This window comes from Phalaenopsis equestris, unplaced genomic scaffold (assembly GCF_001263595.1).
Source record: "Phalaenopsis equestris unplaced genomic scaffold, ASM126359v1 Scaffold207535, whole genome shotgun sequence".
Classification (NCBI taxonomy): Eukaryota; Viridiplantae; Streptophyta; class Magnoliopsida; order Asparagales; family Orchidaceae; genus Phalaenopsis; species Phalaenopsis equestris.
The window spans coordinates 234052-249400 of record NW_018226858.1 but is presented as its reverse complement, the minus strand read 5'-3'; the positions used below and the strand labels follow the sequence as shown (position 1 = coordinate 249400).

At 34.0% G+C, this 15349-nt stretch overlaps 1 protein-coding gene across 2 annotated transcripts in view; it reads left to right on the top strand.

Annotated features, from left to right (window-relative positions):
- The window catches only part of LOC110036505 (galacturonokinase), an 89749-nt gene that overhangs the window by 46602 nt on the left and 27798 nt on the right, over window positions 1–15349 (top strand). For both annotated transcript variants that reach the window (XM_020740967.1, XM_020740966.1), the window contains one exon: window positions 462–541. In XM_020740967.1, coding sequence (XP_020596626.1) covers window positions 462–541 — 80 coding nt within the window. The remainder of the gene's footprint in view (window positions 1–461; window positions 542–15349) is intronic.

Here is a 15349-nt window from a genome sequence, read left to right as displayed (position 1 = left end):
AGGTGAATTGTATTACATATCAAAACTTGGTGAGGATAACTGATAACGTGTAAATTGTTTGGATAAGATTTCTTTTTCGTGATCCTTTGAAAGATATGCCGCATGCTTTCAGACCTGCCAACCTTCTCTTTTTAAGCAGAATACACATATTTTGCATTTTTTTCAGAGCATCATTTCTTAAGCTTTTATCATAAGTTTGGGGACTTTATACTATATCAAATCAAATTTGAATCAGCTTGTTTGGTTCCTTTTGAAATTGAAACAAATGTTTAGCTGTAGCTTCTGAATGAGAATAATAATGTGATATCATCTGTGCATTGATGTAGTGACCACAAATTCATACTTCTCAATTTGTGTTCATAAATTTTTTATTAGTATTTTCTTTGTAACTGGTATTTAATTTAGTTGTGTACTTATTGGAACTGCTTATATTGTTCAATCTGCTAATTCTTAATAAGCAGGTTGGAATTGCTTGCCTGTTGGCCCTGGAAAGTGCTAATAACTTGAGTATGTCTCCCTCAGAAAATATTGAGTTGGATAAGTAAGTACCGGTGTACACCTAAACTTATATAGATTAGGATCTTGTTCAAATAATGGTTGGGATTTCGTAGCGCTCTTCAATATTTGGGTGGTATTATGATAAATGAAGGTACTGGGATCTAATTTTATAAATAGGTAAGATCTGGATATTATGCACGTAATTGCAAAATTGGAAAGTGATTGCTCATGTGGGATACTTTGTTCCTTGGATATCCTTTTTTTTTCTAATGCCCAAATGGTTAAAAATGCTTAATACTTATGTACTACATTGAAACTAACTACACATGAAACTAATTTGAATGTTGAGATATGTTAGGCATTACCTTAACTGCTACTGAAATTTAATGAGGATCCAATCAGACTGCATTGTTAATGTGACTAATAGATCAGTTATTTTAACCATTGAATGTTGACATCATTGCAATTTTTACAAGTTAGGAATTATGATTTTGTTGCACATATTATATGGTATTCAGAAATAGATGAAAGAACACTTTTTATTTAGAGTAGAATAGTTTATTATAATTTTAAACAGCTTCAGATGCCTAATGCATGTCCTTTTAGGCGTTATGCTTGAAAAATTTTTGTATAGCCAAATACTGCCTGATCGAATTAAAGCTCAAGAGTCGGATGGCATGTTAAGGCGCACTGAGTAGCCGAATATTAGCTGTCGAGCATAAGCAGCTGAGTACAAATCATCAATTCACCTACCGTGATCTGCTAATCCAAGAGGACTAAATCTGCCTCAGTGACTAATGAATCAGCTTAATACAGGAGGCAACTCGCTCCAATGCCAAATTCGGATTACCATGAAGGCAGTAGACCAACAAGGATGGACTCTGGCAGGTGCATGGGAAACAAACGTTAGGATAGGTGCCAGGGATAATATTAATTATTATGTCAAAATTAGAATAATACAAAGGGATAAATCATAGGGAATTTATGGATATTGGGATATGTATGTATGTGTGTAATGGGTATCTATTTTGTATTATATATAAGAATCCTTTATACATAACAGAGAATTTTTGTTACAAGTGATTGATCCTTGATATTGAACAATAGTTAATTTCTCTTATGCAAACTGAATAGCATTTCCCCCTCTCTTCTTGCTTACTCTCCCTCCTTTCTAAATCCTTTCTTGAGGTGTGTGTCCATGGAAAAATCATGATCCAACATCTTAAAAGGTGTGGTGAGTATGAATCATGCCACAAACAAGAGCAGTTATGCAAAAGCAAGCAACAAAGAGGTAATAACAAAATGGATTGTACAAGAAAGTTCATAACTCAGCAGCTTAATGAGCTGAAGGAGCAAATGATGGCAATGATAAGTGAGATGCTATCATAGGTTTTAAATGGGCATGCACTCCCTTCCCAACTAGAAGCTTTGGTATGACGAAGGGCACTCATCGCTGATTTTAGAAGAACCCATTGTTTTCTTAGACAGACGAAAACAACACCTATTATCTTGATAGAGTTGGTTCAACGTCATTTGAATATAAAAGAGAAAAAATATCTAAAACCCCATGATCGTAACAAATGGACAATGCTTTCTTTTGCGAGATTGTCGAAGTGGAAGCACCAGAGAATCAATGATTCTGTTGTCGGAATCTTATCTAGGGAGGTCTAATCCATTGACGACATTTGAATTTACCATTTGTTTGCTTAGGATAAATGACGCGTTTAACTATCTTTATTCTTCATAAAATTAAAATAATTGGCATTGAAGTGGTTTAACAACTATCGACTGTTTTATCCTTTGAAGATTCGTTTGAATTTGGATTTAATTTTGATAGATGAGGTATGATTATAGTTTTAGAAAATAATGTTTAATTTTAAAAAGTGAAACCGAGCGGACCTCACATATTTAATAGTTTAAGAGGCCGAGCGTGATACCACAAGTAGTACACTATCCCGAAGGATATGCATACAACTTTTTGGCAGACTTGGCCACATAAACTAAAGGATTTGTGACATCCGTTTGGTCTGCAAAGTCTTTTTATAAACTGATAAGTTCCCATATTTAATACGAGAAATTAAATAGGGTTTATTTTAAGCTGGGTTCTTAAGTTCTCTATAGAAATAAATCTCTATAGTTAATTATATCTTAAATGATCGAAATTACTTAAAAAAACTCTCGATTAAGATAAGTGATTTTTCCTTCAAGATTGCAAGGTTTAGGTTTCCAAGGATGAAATATGAGGAAATCAAAGGGGGAAAGACTCAAAATATGAACAGTTATTTTCAGGAGTCAACAGAGTGAAAGGTAGGGGATGTCATAGATCCAGAGAAAACCTCGGTGACTTCTCAATTATTCTATGATTCAACCTTAACTCTAAAGAGACATCCTACACCTCTTCGTCGTGGCCTCGATCGTCGCCTTCCGTCCGCTTGCTTCCACGATCTGCTTCCTAGAAAAACTACTCTAAGCTCCTTAGCAGATGGATTATAAGTTCAGGGTTGTGTATAAATGTACAGTTATTGGGTCAATGGCTCACTACGGGTTCTCCTAAACCCAGGTGTCCTACTGGCCTCTAACCTCAAACTCCCCTGCAAGTCTGTAGAAACAACATGAGTTATAAAAAGGAACATGCTACAAAACGCAGTAAACAGTAAACAACAATATTGCAGACATGAACTATATGTATATGCAGTAAAGTGTGCAATGACAAAAAAAAATGCTGTAAACGTAAAACAAACCTGTACATTTGACGGGTCGACGACTCCCGAAAAGACTGGAGAAAAAGCGGAAGATGACCCACAGTAATTTGAGAAAAAAATGTCGAAAACACGAGGAAAATTCGAAAAAAATCGTGAGTGCTTTACAAAGACTTTGATAAAACTGTCAGAAAACATACACAAATCCGAAGAAAGAAAGAAAAGCCGTAAGCACTCGGGTCGGGCTAGACTCAGATTTAGGTATTCTCGAGGGACTGTAAAGTTAACTATCGGTCACCCGTATGTATAGAGCTCGACATTCAACTAGAAATGTGTCCTACTATACCAACTTAAGAGGGTGCTCATTAGCCTAATATCGGCGATTGACAAGTGGACAATTGAATTATGTTATTTAAAATTTATATTTTGACATGCATATAGGCTTCATGCATACAAGAAAAGTAGTGTCAATTTTGATAGTTAAAATACTTTAGAAAATAACGTATCTTTTCTTATCGTATCTTTTTTTTATGAAATTATGATTAACCACAAGTCTATCGAACCGTCGGGTTGGAACTACCAACAACCTAAGAAGGCAAGGGTGTCCTGCTAGCCTGATGTCGGTGAATAATATTGTCATCCTACATTTCATCTAGTCCCTGGATTGAGTCCCGATGTCGTAGGATGACATATTATTCCGCTCTACCAACGAAACCCTTTATTATCAAGGCATAATACCCAAAAAATGACCGTCCGACTTACGACGTTGCTTGATGGTTTCATATATAGCCAGAGCTATATTCACACATTTATGTATCAGACATAAACATCTAAAACCCAAACCAAAAAGCAAGGAAATTAAATCAAAAACAAGAAATGAAAAAGAAAGAAGGCTAACCCACCTCCAAAATCAATTTAGGAAAAAAAGCCAAAACGGTAGGAGGGTTAGCCTAAAACACCCACCCGATGGGACTTCTCAAATAAGCAATGAGATTGGCACACTCCCCGATGCTAGCCAGGAGCAACCCTGAAATGCACAATTTAGAGACCTCCAAGCTATTCCCAAACCTTTCTCAATTATCCAGAGATTTTCTTTTCTGTCTTTTTTTTGTTGCGATCAATTCAGCCCGCAGAATTGGGTCCTGAAACATCTCCAAACATTTAACAAATCATTCTTCGAAAAGGTGCATTTGAATTACCCCAAATAACAAGAATGGAAATGGTCCATTTCACAATTCGTTAAAACATTCAATTCCACCTCGAACCAAAAGCTTCCAATGCCATACAAACCCAACACTACACAAGAAACCCAACAAGTGCTCACGGCCAGGGACATCCAAGAGGGCAAACCGAGCCCAACAAAAGGGAAATCACAACTAGGTGCTTTCGAGTAGAAGCAACAAGGGGGACCACCAAACAGGTGCACAAAGGAACCAACAAACTTAAACAAGGGCTCTCGGGTAGAAGCAGCAAGGGGGACCACCAAACAGGTGCACAAAGGAACCTACAAACACAAACAAGGGCTCTCGGGTAGGAGCAGCAAAAGGAGCCACCAAAACCAAACCAACAACCACAAGCTCACGGGTAGGGGCAACCAAAGGGGGAAGCCACCAGCTAACATCCAACACAAACAAGAGAACGCGATAGGGAGGCTCATGGTCAGGAGCCACCAGGAGAGAACACCAACCCCACACCCACACTAGGAACCAGCAGGAGAGGTCACAGCCAGGAGAAGCAAGAAAGGGCCCAAAAACAAGCTCCAAAAGCTTCAAAAGTCAAACCTTACAATCTGCAGGTGTTTCGAACAGAGGAAGCAACAAGAAACAAAAATAAACTCCCTTGAAATAAGCCTTTTTCAAAAGCTCAAAAAAGACAACATTTCATCCAACATATGATTCGAATAGAGGGGCAGCAATAGGGAATAAAACCAAGCCCCAAAACTGACTGCTCAAGACACCAGACAGATTCCAGCATATATTCGAACAGGGGCAGCATGCTTAAGGAGCAAAATCGAACCACAAAGCCAACTTCTTAAAGCATTAAAACGAGCTCCAACATATATTCGAATAGGTGGAATAACAGGAAGTAAAACCAAGCCCCAAAATCAACTGCTCAAAACACAAAACAGATTCCAACATGTATTCGAACAGGAGTAGCAATGGGAGCAAAACCTAGCCACCAAAACAACTGCTCAAAGCAAGAAATAATTCCAATATGTATTCGAACAAGAAAGACAACAACAGAGAGCCAAACCGAGCCACCAAAACAGTTGCTCAAAGCAAGAAATAATTCCAACATGTATTCGAACAAGAAAGACAACTACATGGAGCCAAATCGAGCCCCTTCCCACCCAAAGATACCTCTTTTTCTTTCTGTTTTTTTTTAAAGCTTCTAATAAGAAAAAATTAAGCATGCCAATGTCGTCCAACATGTAGTTTGAATAGGAGAGTAACAAGAAGCAAGGAAACAAAAATAAGCCCCCAACAGTAAAATTTTTCCCCAGCATGCAATTCGAATAGGGGGAAATAACAGGAAACAGAGAAACGCAAGTAAGCTCCCCTACAACCAATCTTCCCTTCAACAGTAAATCGACTCAGCAAGGAGAAAAGAGAGAAAACCGCAGCCTTCAGCATATAGGTACATAGATAATAAAAGCATAAGGAGAAGGCTTGCATGTGTACATGGATTAAAATGTGTTTTCCATAAACTACTATCTCAACTAACAACATAGAACATTTAAAACAGACCCAACAAAAACATTAAAGGCATAATAATCGGTAGCAACACCATTATGAAATACCAGTTAAAACAAAACAAAGCCTTATACATGCATTCCCCTATTTTAACGTCTCAAACATGTGTCGAGCAAGGAAGCAGAACAGGGAAGCAAAACAGAGAAGAGACGGAAGAAATACCTTGCACGAGACCTCCCAAAAACAACAACAGAAAAACGACCAAGCTTCCAAACACCTAACACATAAAGACCCAGCCGAGAAGAAATTTCGGCAAAACCTCCCCTAGGCTTCAAAATTCGTCCCCTCCACAGAGAACCCCCCATAGGGTTTTATATGCACAAGAGAGGAAGAGGAACTCGCGGAACCTACCTGGACAAAGCACGACACACAGCCTAAAGAAAACACACCGCAGTCGAGGCCATAAAGGAGAACTATCGGGAAGGAGAAGTTTCCCCATTCGTGACCAAGGGAACAAACACACAAGGTCAAAATACCACTAATGGCCTCCCGCACAGCGAGATGAAGCCAAAAGTTGTTTCGGGAAACCGCAACTCGGGCAAAGAAGAGAACAGAGAGGGGAAGTCAACTTTTTGTCACGCGAGGAGGAGAAATTAGCCTCAAGGAATGAGCGATTAAGGCTCAATCCTAGCCCTGACATAAAGAAGGGAATCGAGCCGAACGCAGAGGTCAATTAGGGATTTAGGGAAGGCTAAAAGCCCCCCCGCCACAAAACATCTCTTATATTATATTAATAACTATATATTAATAATATAATATAAAGTAGTTAAATCCCCCGATTCGCGCACGATTCCACATATCAAAATGGGTGTCTCCACTAACTAAACTCGACGCCCCGGACGTGCAGGCGCATGTCGTTTCGCCATCTGGGGTCGCCCGGACGACTTCGTCGACGGTCGAGTCGAAAACTCGTCAAAATTCAAATTCCTTCAAAATTCTTGCTTGTGATCGATCGTAGAACCTCTTATCGGTGCGGGAGACGTGATTTCGATAACTGTGTGCATCGATGTGTGAATTGTGACATTTGTGCGTCGTGGGTGTGCGCGGACGACACGAAGGATTTACTATGGTTTTAGATCCTATGGGTACTCGACTCGAGCTTTGTCGCGCTGGTTTTAATCGACTCAACGAAGCGTTAAAGATTTCGAACCGGGCACTTGAAACTATGAGGAGTCAAAAAGTGGCTTGAATCTCTAGTTTGGGCAGGTCCCAGGCTAGTCTTCTAAGAGAGTCGGTAGGAAATCCTAAGGCTATATCTTAGGCTCTAAGAAGAGTAAGAGACCTCACAAAAAATGAGGTCAACAACAACCTGCTGCTGAGAGTGATTATCTCCTATACAGACTTTAAACACATGTTCATAATGTAATTCATCAGCACATAAAGTTCACAAAAGATTTGACAAGTTATATTGAAAATTTGGAAAGAGCTAGGAGAAACTATGGAAAGCTTTTGTCATTTAGTTTCAGAGCCTGCTATAGCCCACGTTACATTTGGCACAAGGGCTAAGGGAAGGCCATTGAGCACTTGGCCTGTAATGACCTAGAATTTTACCTGAGTTTTTTGGAACTCGCCAACAATAATATTTTCGCGAAAGAATATAATTCTCCTCTTATTACCAATGTGGGAACCAAGAGTTGTGCCCTTTGAAGAGAAACTTGGTCATATTAGCAAAGGAACAAGCCGTCTTGTATAATCTACAATAAAGACGTACTTCGAGGAGTGTCGTCTACGTCCCTTCAGAGAAAGTATCATGACCCAGACCAGAGCTTAAGAATTAATCAAAAATTGGTTAGGACGGATGAATGGTGAAAAATTATAAATTTTTATAATTCATTTTCTATAACTAATATTTTATAAATAGAAGAGCCACTATAAAAAAGAGTTTAAATAAAATATGTAAATTAACTCATTTCTGGTTGATCGTGCAGTCTATAAACATTATTTGTTATTAGTCATTTTTTAATCAAATAAATTAAACCTGAAAAATTAGTTTAAAATAACAGTAAACTAAACATAGCTAATGAATGCTTCTACTTTTAAACTATAATGATTTATAAAAAAGAAGGCAATGCCGATTAAATCGTGTAAAAGTATAAGAGCATTTGACGGTTTATACTATCTAATATGATAATTCAAGGTGATTCAAAGCATTTACTATGTGTCTTACTATATTGTTTACATGTCAATATTCTTTTATTCTGTTCACAATTGTCACAAGAGCATTGTAAAAAAATATTATTTAATGCACTTTAATATTAATTTCTTTTTTAATTAACGTGCACGAGTACTTTAGCATTCCCCGCTAATACCATACAACGATGAATCCATTATAGTCAAGCATGCACATGCAAACAAAATAGAAAATCTCATATTTATTTTCTTTTCATACCATTCAATAACCAGAACTATGTATTTAAATAACATGCAAATATTAGTAACATACACTATATATGATCAAAATGAAATTGAAGATCTAGTAAAATGTATCTGAGCGAGCAAGTCATTGAGCAAATAAAACTTAAGAGAAATCAATGTTACTACAATTTAAAAGTATAAGTATTCACCTCAATCACGAATGATTCTCTTGTTAATCATTCTCTTCACTTATCTCCAACGAAAACCTATAGTCAAAATGCATAAAGAATTATTATTAATTTTTTATATGTTAATCTTATTATTAGAAGTTAATTTGCATTTATTTTATCTTTGATGTGTCATTTAATAATAATTATTTATTATTATTATTATTTTAATTGTTGTCTTTATTTCAAAATATAAATTTATCATTTCTTTCTTCAATGTAAACTCAATAAAATTTTGACAATAAAATGTCAGCCCTCCTAATTTGAATTTCTTGTTAGTTTACGTAATTTAAATTTTTTCAAATAGACTTTAAGATTTATATTAATATATATACATTTATATTATGTATCAATTTATTATTATTATTATTATTATTATTATTATTATTATTTATTCCATTAAATTCATTATATGTACATTAATTCATAGAATTAATAAAAAATGAAAAATTAAATAAGTTAAACCCTTACATTTCCTTATTATAGTCAACCTTTTCCTCAATTGAAATCTGGATCTTCTCTATCTTGAATCCTAACATAATTAAACTTTAGTATTAACACTTAAATCTATGGATCTCCTATAAAAGGTTACTACTCACACATGAAAGTAATAGAAAAGACAATAGTTAGGAAAAATAAAAACAAAAATGGAAACGTAAGCACCATGAATCCTTCTTTCGTCTAGCTTTTTCTTCACCTGCATATCAATTTTTCCTCTCCATAGGAATTTGTTTGTTGAATAATATTTAAGTAATTAAAAAAAATGTTCAGTTCAAAAATTTTGTAGGTGAAAGAAAATAATAAATGCATAAAAATAAAAACTAACCTATAGAAGATTTCTGAAAATGAAACTAAACTCTGGTATACTGCAGGTGCTAACTTTAAAAATACAGTTTTTAAAATATTAAATGAAACACAATTTATTTCAAAGGATTTACTAAGAAATAAAAACATAAATATAAACTAAAAATAACTAAAAATGCAAAAAAAGAAAAATCTACAGTAACTATTACAATTAAGTCTACAGTACAATATTACATGAAAGTTTCTATCACAACTTTTTTTAAAGAAAATAAACACTCAAACAAAACAAACTCCTAAAATATTAGTCATCATCCTATTCCTCATCATCTTGCTCTTCTTCTTCTTTTTCTTTTTCTTATTTTTCTTCATGATCCGACACATAAGGAGTAAAACTAGGGCAAGTTGGAAATTCCACATTATACTTACCCCTTAGATATCTAATCATGGCCTCCTGATATATTATATCAAATTGAACTCTCTTCTGCTTATATTCATCGTTATATGCATTCATTTCTTCTAACCCTCCAATTATAAAATGCAAATTTATAATATTCATTTGTTGGATCTTAAGCTGCTCCATGATATTCTCAAGTGAAGCAGAGCTGGAAGTAGATGACCCTGCAACAGATGTTGAGGGTCTATCACTTCCTCTACTCCTGGATTCAGCAAATGATTCTAGTATTTGGACTGTGTTTCTCAATTTGTTTCTGTGACTGCAGTCTTTCTTCATTTCTACTAGACTCTACTCCTGATTGTTCACATAAAGTGAAAATCAGGGCAAGGTATCCCAAACCACTAATTGTAGCCCTCTGAACTATATTCTGAGCATTATGTACTATAAGAGCACTAATATCTAATGCCTTCATTTGTTGAATGCAGAAATTTAGTACAACTCTTTCCTTGTTACTTCACTCAGATGATTCGTTGGAAGTAATTTTGCACAGATAAAGTAATGCCATATATTTGATTGAAAAGTCATCATGAAAGTAGAGAAATTAATTTTTTTATTATATTTAATTTTTCATTTTCTTCCATCAGTCAGAAAAGCAATTACTTCATCCAGGGATGAGTCGGTCATCATGAATGCAACATATTCACAATAGAATTCTTTTCTCAATCCATAAAATACATTGATACTTATTCTAGAAAATTCAAGTTGCTTACTTCCCACGAAAATGTGATCATCTGAGTTAAATCACTTGTTGACATAGAACTCTCGGATTATTGAAACAATAGCTACTGTAGGGAAGTAGCAAAATCTCTCCCAATTTTGAACAACGATCAACCTCTCGATCTCGCTACCTGGGTTAGCAAATGCTTGCTCCTGAAAAATTTTGGTGTTGGCGCCTGACGTGCCAGATTCTCGAAAATGCAAGAATGGGTTAAAATCTTCGAAATAGCCCATTAAAACTCCATTTTTACTGCTTGAGTTGTTTCCTACCTCTAAACTTCAACTTAGGGCTTGACATTGGGTGGATTTGAGAAGTTTTCAAGGGCTAAAGATCTTAAATTTCATATTCTCTTGCTAAGAGCTTGACTAAGAAATTTTTTGGTGAAAATCAAAAAATTTCTTAGTCAAGCTCTTAGCAAGAGAATATGAAATTTAAATGGATTTATCCAACATTATGGGAAATCCGAAATTTGAGAATTTGTTGAAGAAGTTTATCGAAAACCCATGGTGAAAAGATTCTTACCAAATAATCTTACTTCTGAAGTTAGATTTTTGATTTTGTAATCTATTTGATTTCCATAGAAATTCATATGACACCACGTGTGAAACGAGCAAAGCCTACGGGAGATTTTGATGCAAGGAGATTTGTCAACTATAAGGCCAAACATAATTATAATATCAAAATGGGCTCAAGGAAATTAATTAAGAAGCGAGAATTTGCTAACCCGGGTGGCGAGATCGAGAGGTTGATCGTTGTTAAAAATTGGGAGAGATTCTTTTACTTCACTGCAGTAGCTATTGTTTCAATAATCTGAGAATTTTATGCCAACTTGCAATTTACTTTAGATGATCACATCTTCATGAGAGGTAAACAAGTTGAATTTTCTAAAAGGAAGATCAATACATTTTATGGATTGAAAGATGAATTTCATTGTGAATATGCTGCATTCGTGATGACCAACTCATCACTGGATGAAATAATTGCCTTTCTGGCTGATGGAAGAGATTGAAAAATTAAATACAATAAGAAAGTTAATTTCTCCACTTCCATAATGACTTTTCAATCAAAGGTATGACATTATTTCATCTCTGTAAAATTGCTTCCAATGAATCATCTGAGCTAAGTAACAAAAGAAAGAGCTGTACTAAATTCTGTATTCAACAGATGAAGTCAGTAAAAGTTGGTGCTCTTCTAGTATATAATGCTCAAAGTATAGTTAGGAGGGCTACAACTAGTGGTTTGGGATACCCTGCCCTGATTTTCACTTTATGTGAACAATCAGGAGTAGAGTTTAGTAGAAATGAAGAAAAGCTGCAACCACAAAAATCTATTGGGAAACACAGTCTAAAAATTTGGATAATTTGTTGAATTCAAGAGTGGAGGAAGTGATAGACCTTCAACATCTACTTCCAGCTCTGCTTCACTTGAGAACATCATGGAGCAACTTATGATCCAACAAATTGATATTGTAAATTTGCAAAATAGGTTTGGAGGGTTAGAAGCAAAGAATGCATATAACGATGAATATCAGCAGAAGATAATTCAATTTGATATAACATATCAGAAGGCCATGATTATATATCTTAAGGGTGATTATAATGTAGAATTTTCATCTTGCCCCAAATTTACTCCTTATGTGCCAGATCATGAAGAAGATGAAGAAAAAGAAAAAGATGACGAGGAAGAGGATGATGATTGATATTTTAGGAATTTGTTATGTTTGTTTGTTATTTTGTTTGTTTGAGTGTTTATTTTCTTTAAAAATGTTGTGATAGGAACTTTTATTTAATGTTGTAAGGTGGACTTAACTATAATAGTAATTGTAGATTTTTTTTTTGCATTTTTAATTATTTTCAGTTTTTTGTTTATGTTTTTAATTCTTTGCAAATCTTTTGAATTGTTTCATTTAATGCTTTTAAACATGTATTTTTAAAGTTACCACTTGCAGTATACCAGAGCCCAGTTTCATATTAAGAAATTCTCTACTGGTCAGTTTTATTTTTATACATTTACGGTTTTCTTTCATCTATAAAATTTTTGTACTGAACATTTTTAATTACTTAAAAATTTAAGTTTGGAGAAAAGAAATATTTCCTTTAAAAATAAGTAAACTAAATTTTATTTGTCCTCAATTAACTATATTCTTAAAATTAATTTAATATGACCTTGGATATTAAAATTTAACTTTAAATGACTTTACTTATGTTTGTAAATATTATAGTTAATTTAGGTAAAAGTTTTTAATAATGAAGATTAGTTCTAAAGTTAAAGATATTTGATATGAAAGGATAAGGCTATGCTTTTATATTTAAAGTAAAGGAAATTATATTTTTGAAATATTAAGAATCTTAGAGTTTCATGAAAAAAGAAAAGAATGAGACTTTATGAAAAATCATCAAAACTAATATGAATTTATAAAATAAAGAAATGTAAGAAGTTTTAATTTTAAGAAGAGTATAAGGAGGTTCAAAATTATTAAAGATAACCTAGATATAATAATTCTCACTTGAAAAAGAAAAGAAAAGAAATGATTGAAAAGTTCCTGAAAGAAACAAAAAAGGATTGAAAAGATCTTGAATATATAAAAAAAAAAAAAAAAGAGTGTGAGGAGAAGCTCGAGAAGATGCCTAATAAAAAATTGGCTTCACTTGAATCAACTTGAGAAAAAGACTTTATTACATTTTCTAATCTTGTATTTGAGTATTAACACCCTTAATATGAAGGTTTTCATGATATTCTTTTTCATGTGGATATTCTAAGTATCCTTGATATAACAAATTACAGTTCTTCTTGAAATGAATGGAGATTTAGAAATATTAGATTTGGTTACTAAGTATTCTTATGCTTATAATTTTAATCTAAGTTATTAAAAGTATTTCTTAAATTGTATTATTTTATTTATTAAACTAAAATATAGAAGTTTATAAATTAATCTCTATCCTAAGTCATATTTTTATATAGTAAAAAAGTCACTTGAAGACAAAAAACATTTAAGTTTTGGGGATTTTTTTAAGTTTTGGGGATTTTGATAATAAGTTTTGGGGATTTTGATAAACCAAAATAATGTGTTATTTTAAGTATATATTTTATGCTTATTTTTTGTGATATTGTACTAAAAAAATGCTATTTTCATGTTTTTATTGTAGATATACCAATTTTAGGCATTCAGAGCAAAAATAGCAAAAAAGAGAAAGTTTGGAGCTAAAATAGAGAACTTTTTGATTCTGGCGCCCGAGGCGCCAGATTGGCACCTGAAGCATCATTTTCCAGAGAGATGACGCCTGAAGCTCCATAACTGGTGCCTGAAGCTCTTGAACTGCCAGAATCGGCGCCTGAACTGCCTGAATCAGCGCCTGAACTACCAGAATCAGCGCCTGAATGCGAACTTAAGTAACTTGGTGCCTGAAGCGCCAGAGACGATACTTGATCGATTAAGACGGTTCAAGACAAATTTTGAGCGGATTTTGAAGGCTTCAAATGTTTAAAACATCCCATGAAGTAATTCAATGCATCTAGACACTTTGGAAGACTCTTTAACGAAGAGTTATGTCTCTTAAATGAATGGTCATGTTTTTTGAGATTCAAAAGGTGTGACTTTTGGAGAGAAAATTTGAGAGAATTTTGAATTTCTTTTGAGAGGAGGCAGCCCCTAATTAAAAAGAGAGGGGAGTCTAGGGTTGAAGAGAGGTTCGGTGGAGAAGAGAGAGAGAGAGGCAAGAGTGTGTAGGATTTAGAAATTTTCTTCTGGGTTGTACGAAGAAAGGGAAAGTGAGAGATTTCTTCGTCATTACATTTCCAAGAGAGAATTGAGAGTGCTTGTAAAAAGAGAATGTTTAAAGAGAACTTTTAGGGATTTGTTTGGGAATGAGTGTGAGATAAGTTGTCTTTTATTTCTTTGTTTTTAAACTTATTTTTATATATGAAATCCGTGTTTTGTTGTTTACTTCTCATGAATTATGAGTAGTCTTCTTTATCTTTCTTCTTACTCTGAGATATGATTTTGTGAAGAATTATTTTGTTTTCTACTGTTTAAAATGTCAATAATTTGTGATGAGTTGAACTCCATCTTTATTTACTTTTCGATCTGACCAATTGAAATGTTAAAATGTGTTTAGAAACATATGATCCGAAAGAGTTATGATTTTTACAACATGGTGAGAGTCACGTTTAATTCCATGGGTGAGAATGCAGTCTATGGACGCAGAACTGGAGATATATTTTGTTGGACGCAAAACTGGAGATTTTAAGTTGACAAATTAAAATTTCTAATTTGGTCCAGTTGATTGGAAACTAATACGAGATTTTTAGCCCTCAAGCGAGGGAGAAGTGAGAGATCTGGAGTGAGAGTCTGTATCTTCCCAACCTAATCACGGAATTAGGAACCAAACTCTGGATTAGTCAATGTTCTTTATACACTTGAAAGAGGGTAAAAAATAAGATTGCTCATATTTGACACAATACAATTATATATATATATATATATATAAATGATTTTAATTTCTTCACAATCCATATACTCATTGCAAAGGAGAATGATGCTTTCTTAAATTTGAACTATTCGTCACTGAAACTTTGTTTAGTTTTTATGAGTTTACTTTTGAAGTTTAACAAATAGTTTAGTTAACTTAGTTATTTTAACTACATGTTATTTAACATGCATTCAATTACTTTAGATTTAAATTTCATATTTAAGTTTTGTAATTTGAATTTTATGTTTTACATTATAGTTACCAGAGCTTCCAACTTCCCTGTGGGTCGATACTTAGGACTCTATTAGAGTCCTTTATTATTTGAACGATACGTATACTTACGTTATTATTACAAGTTTGACAGTTTAAAGA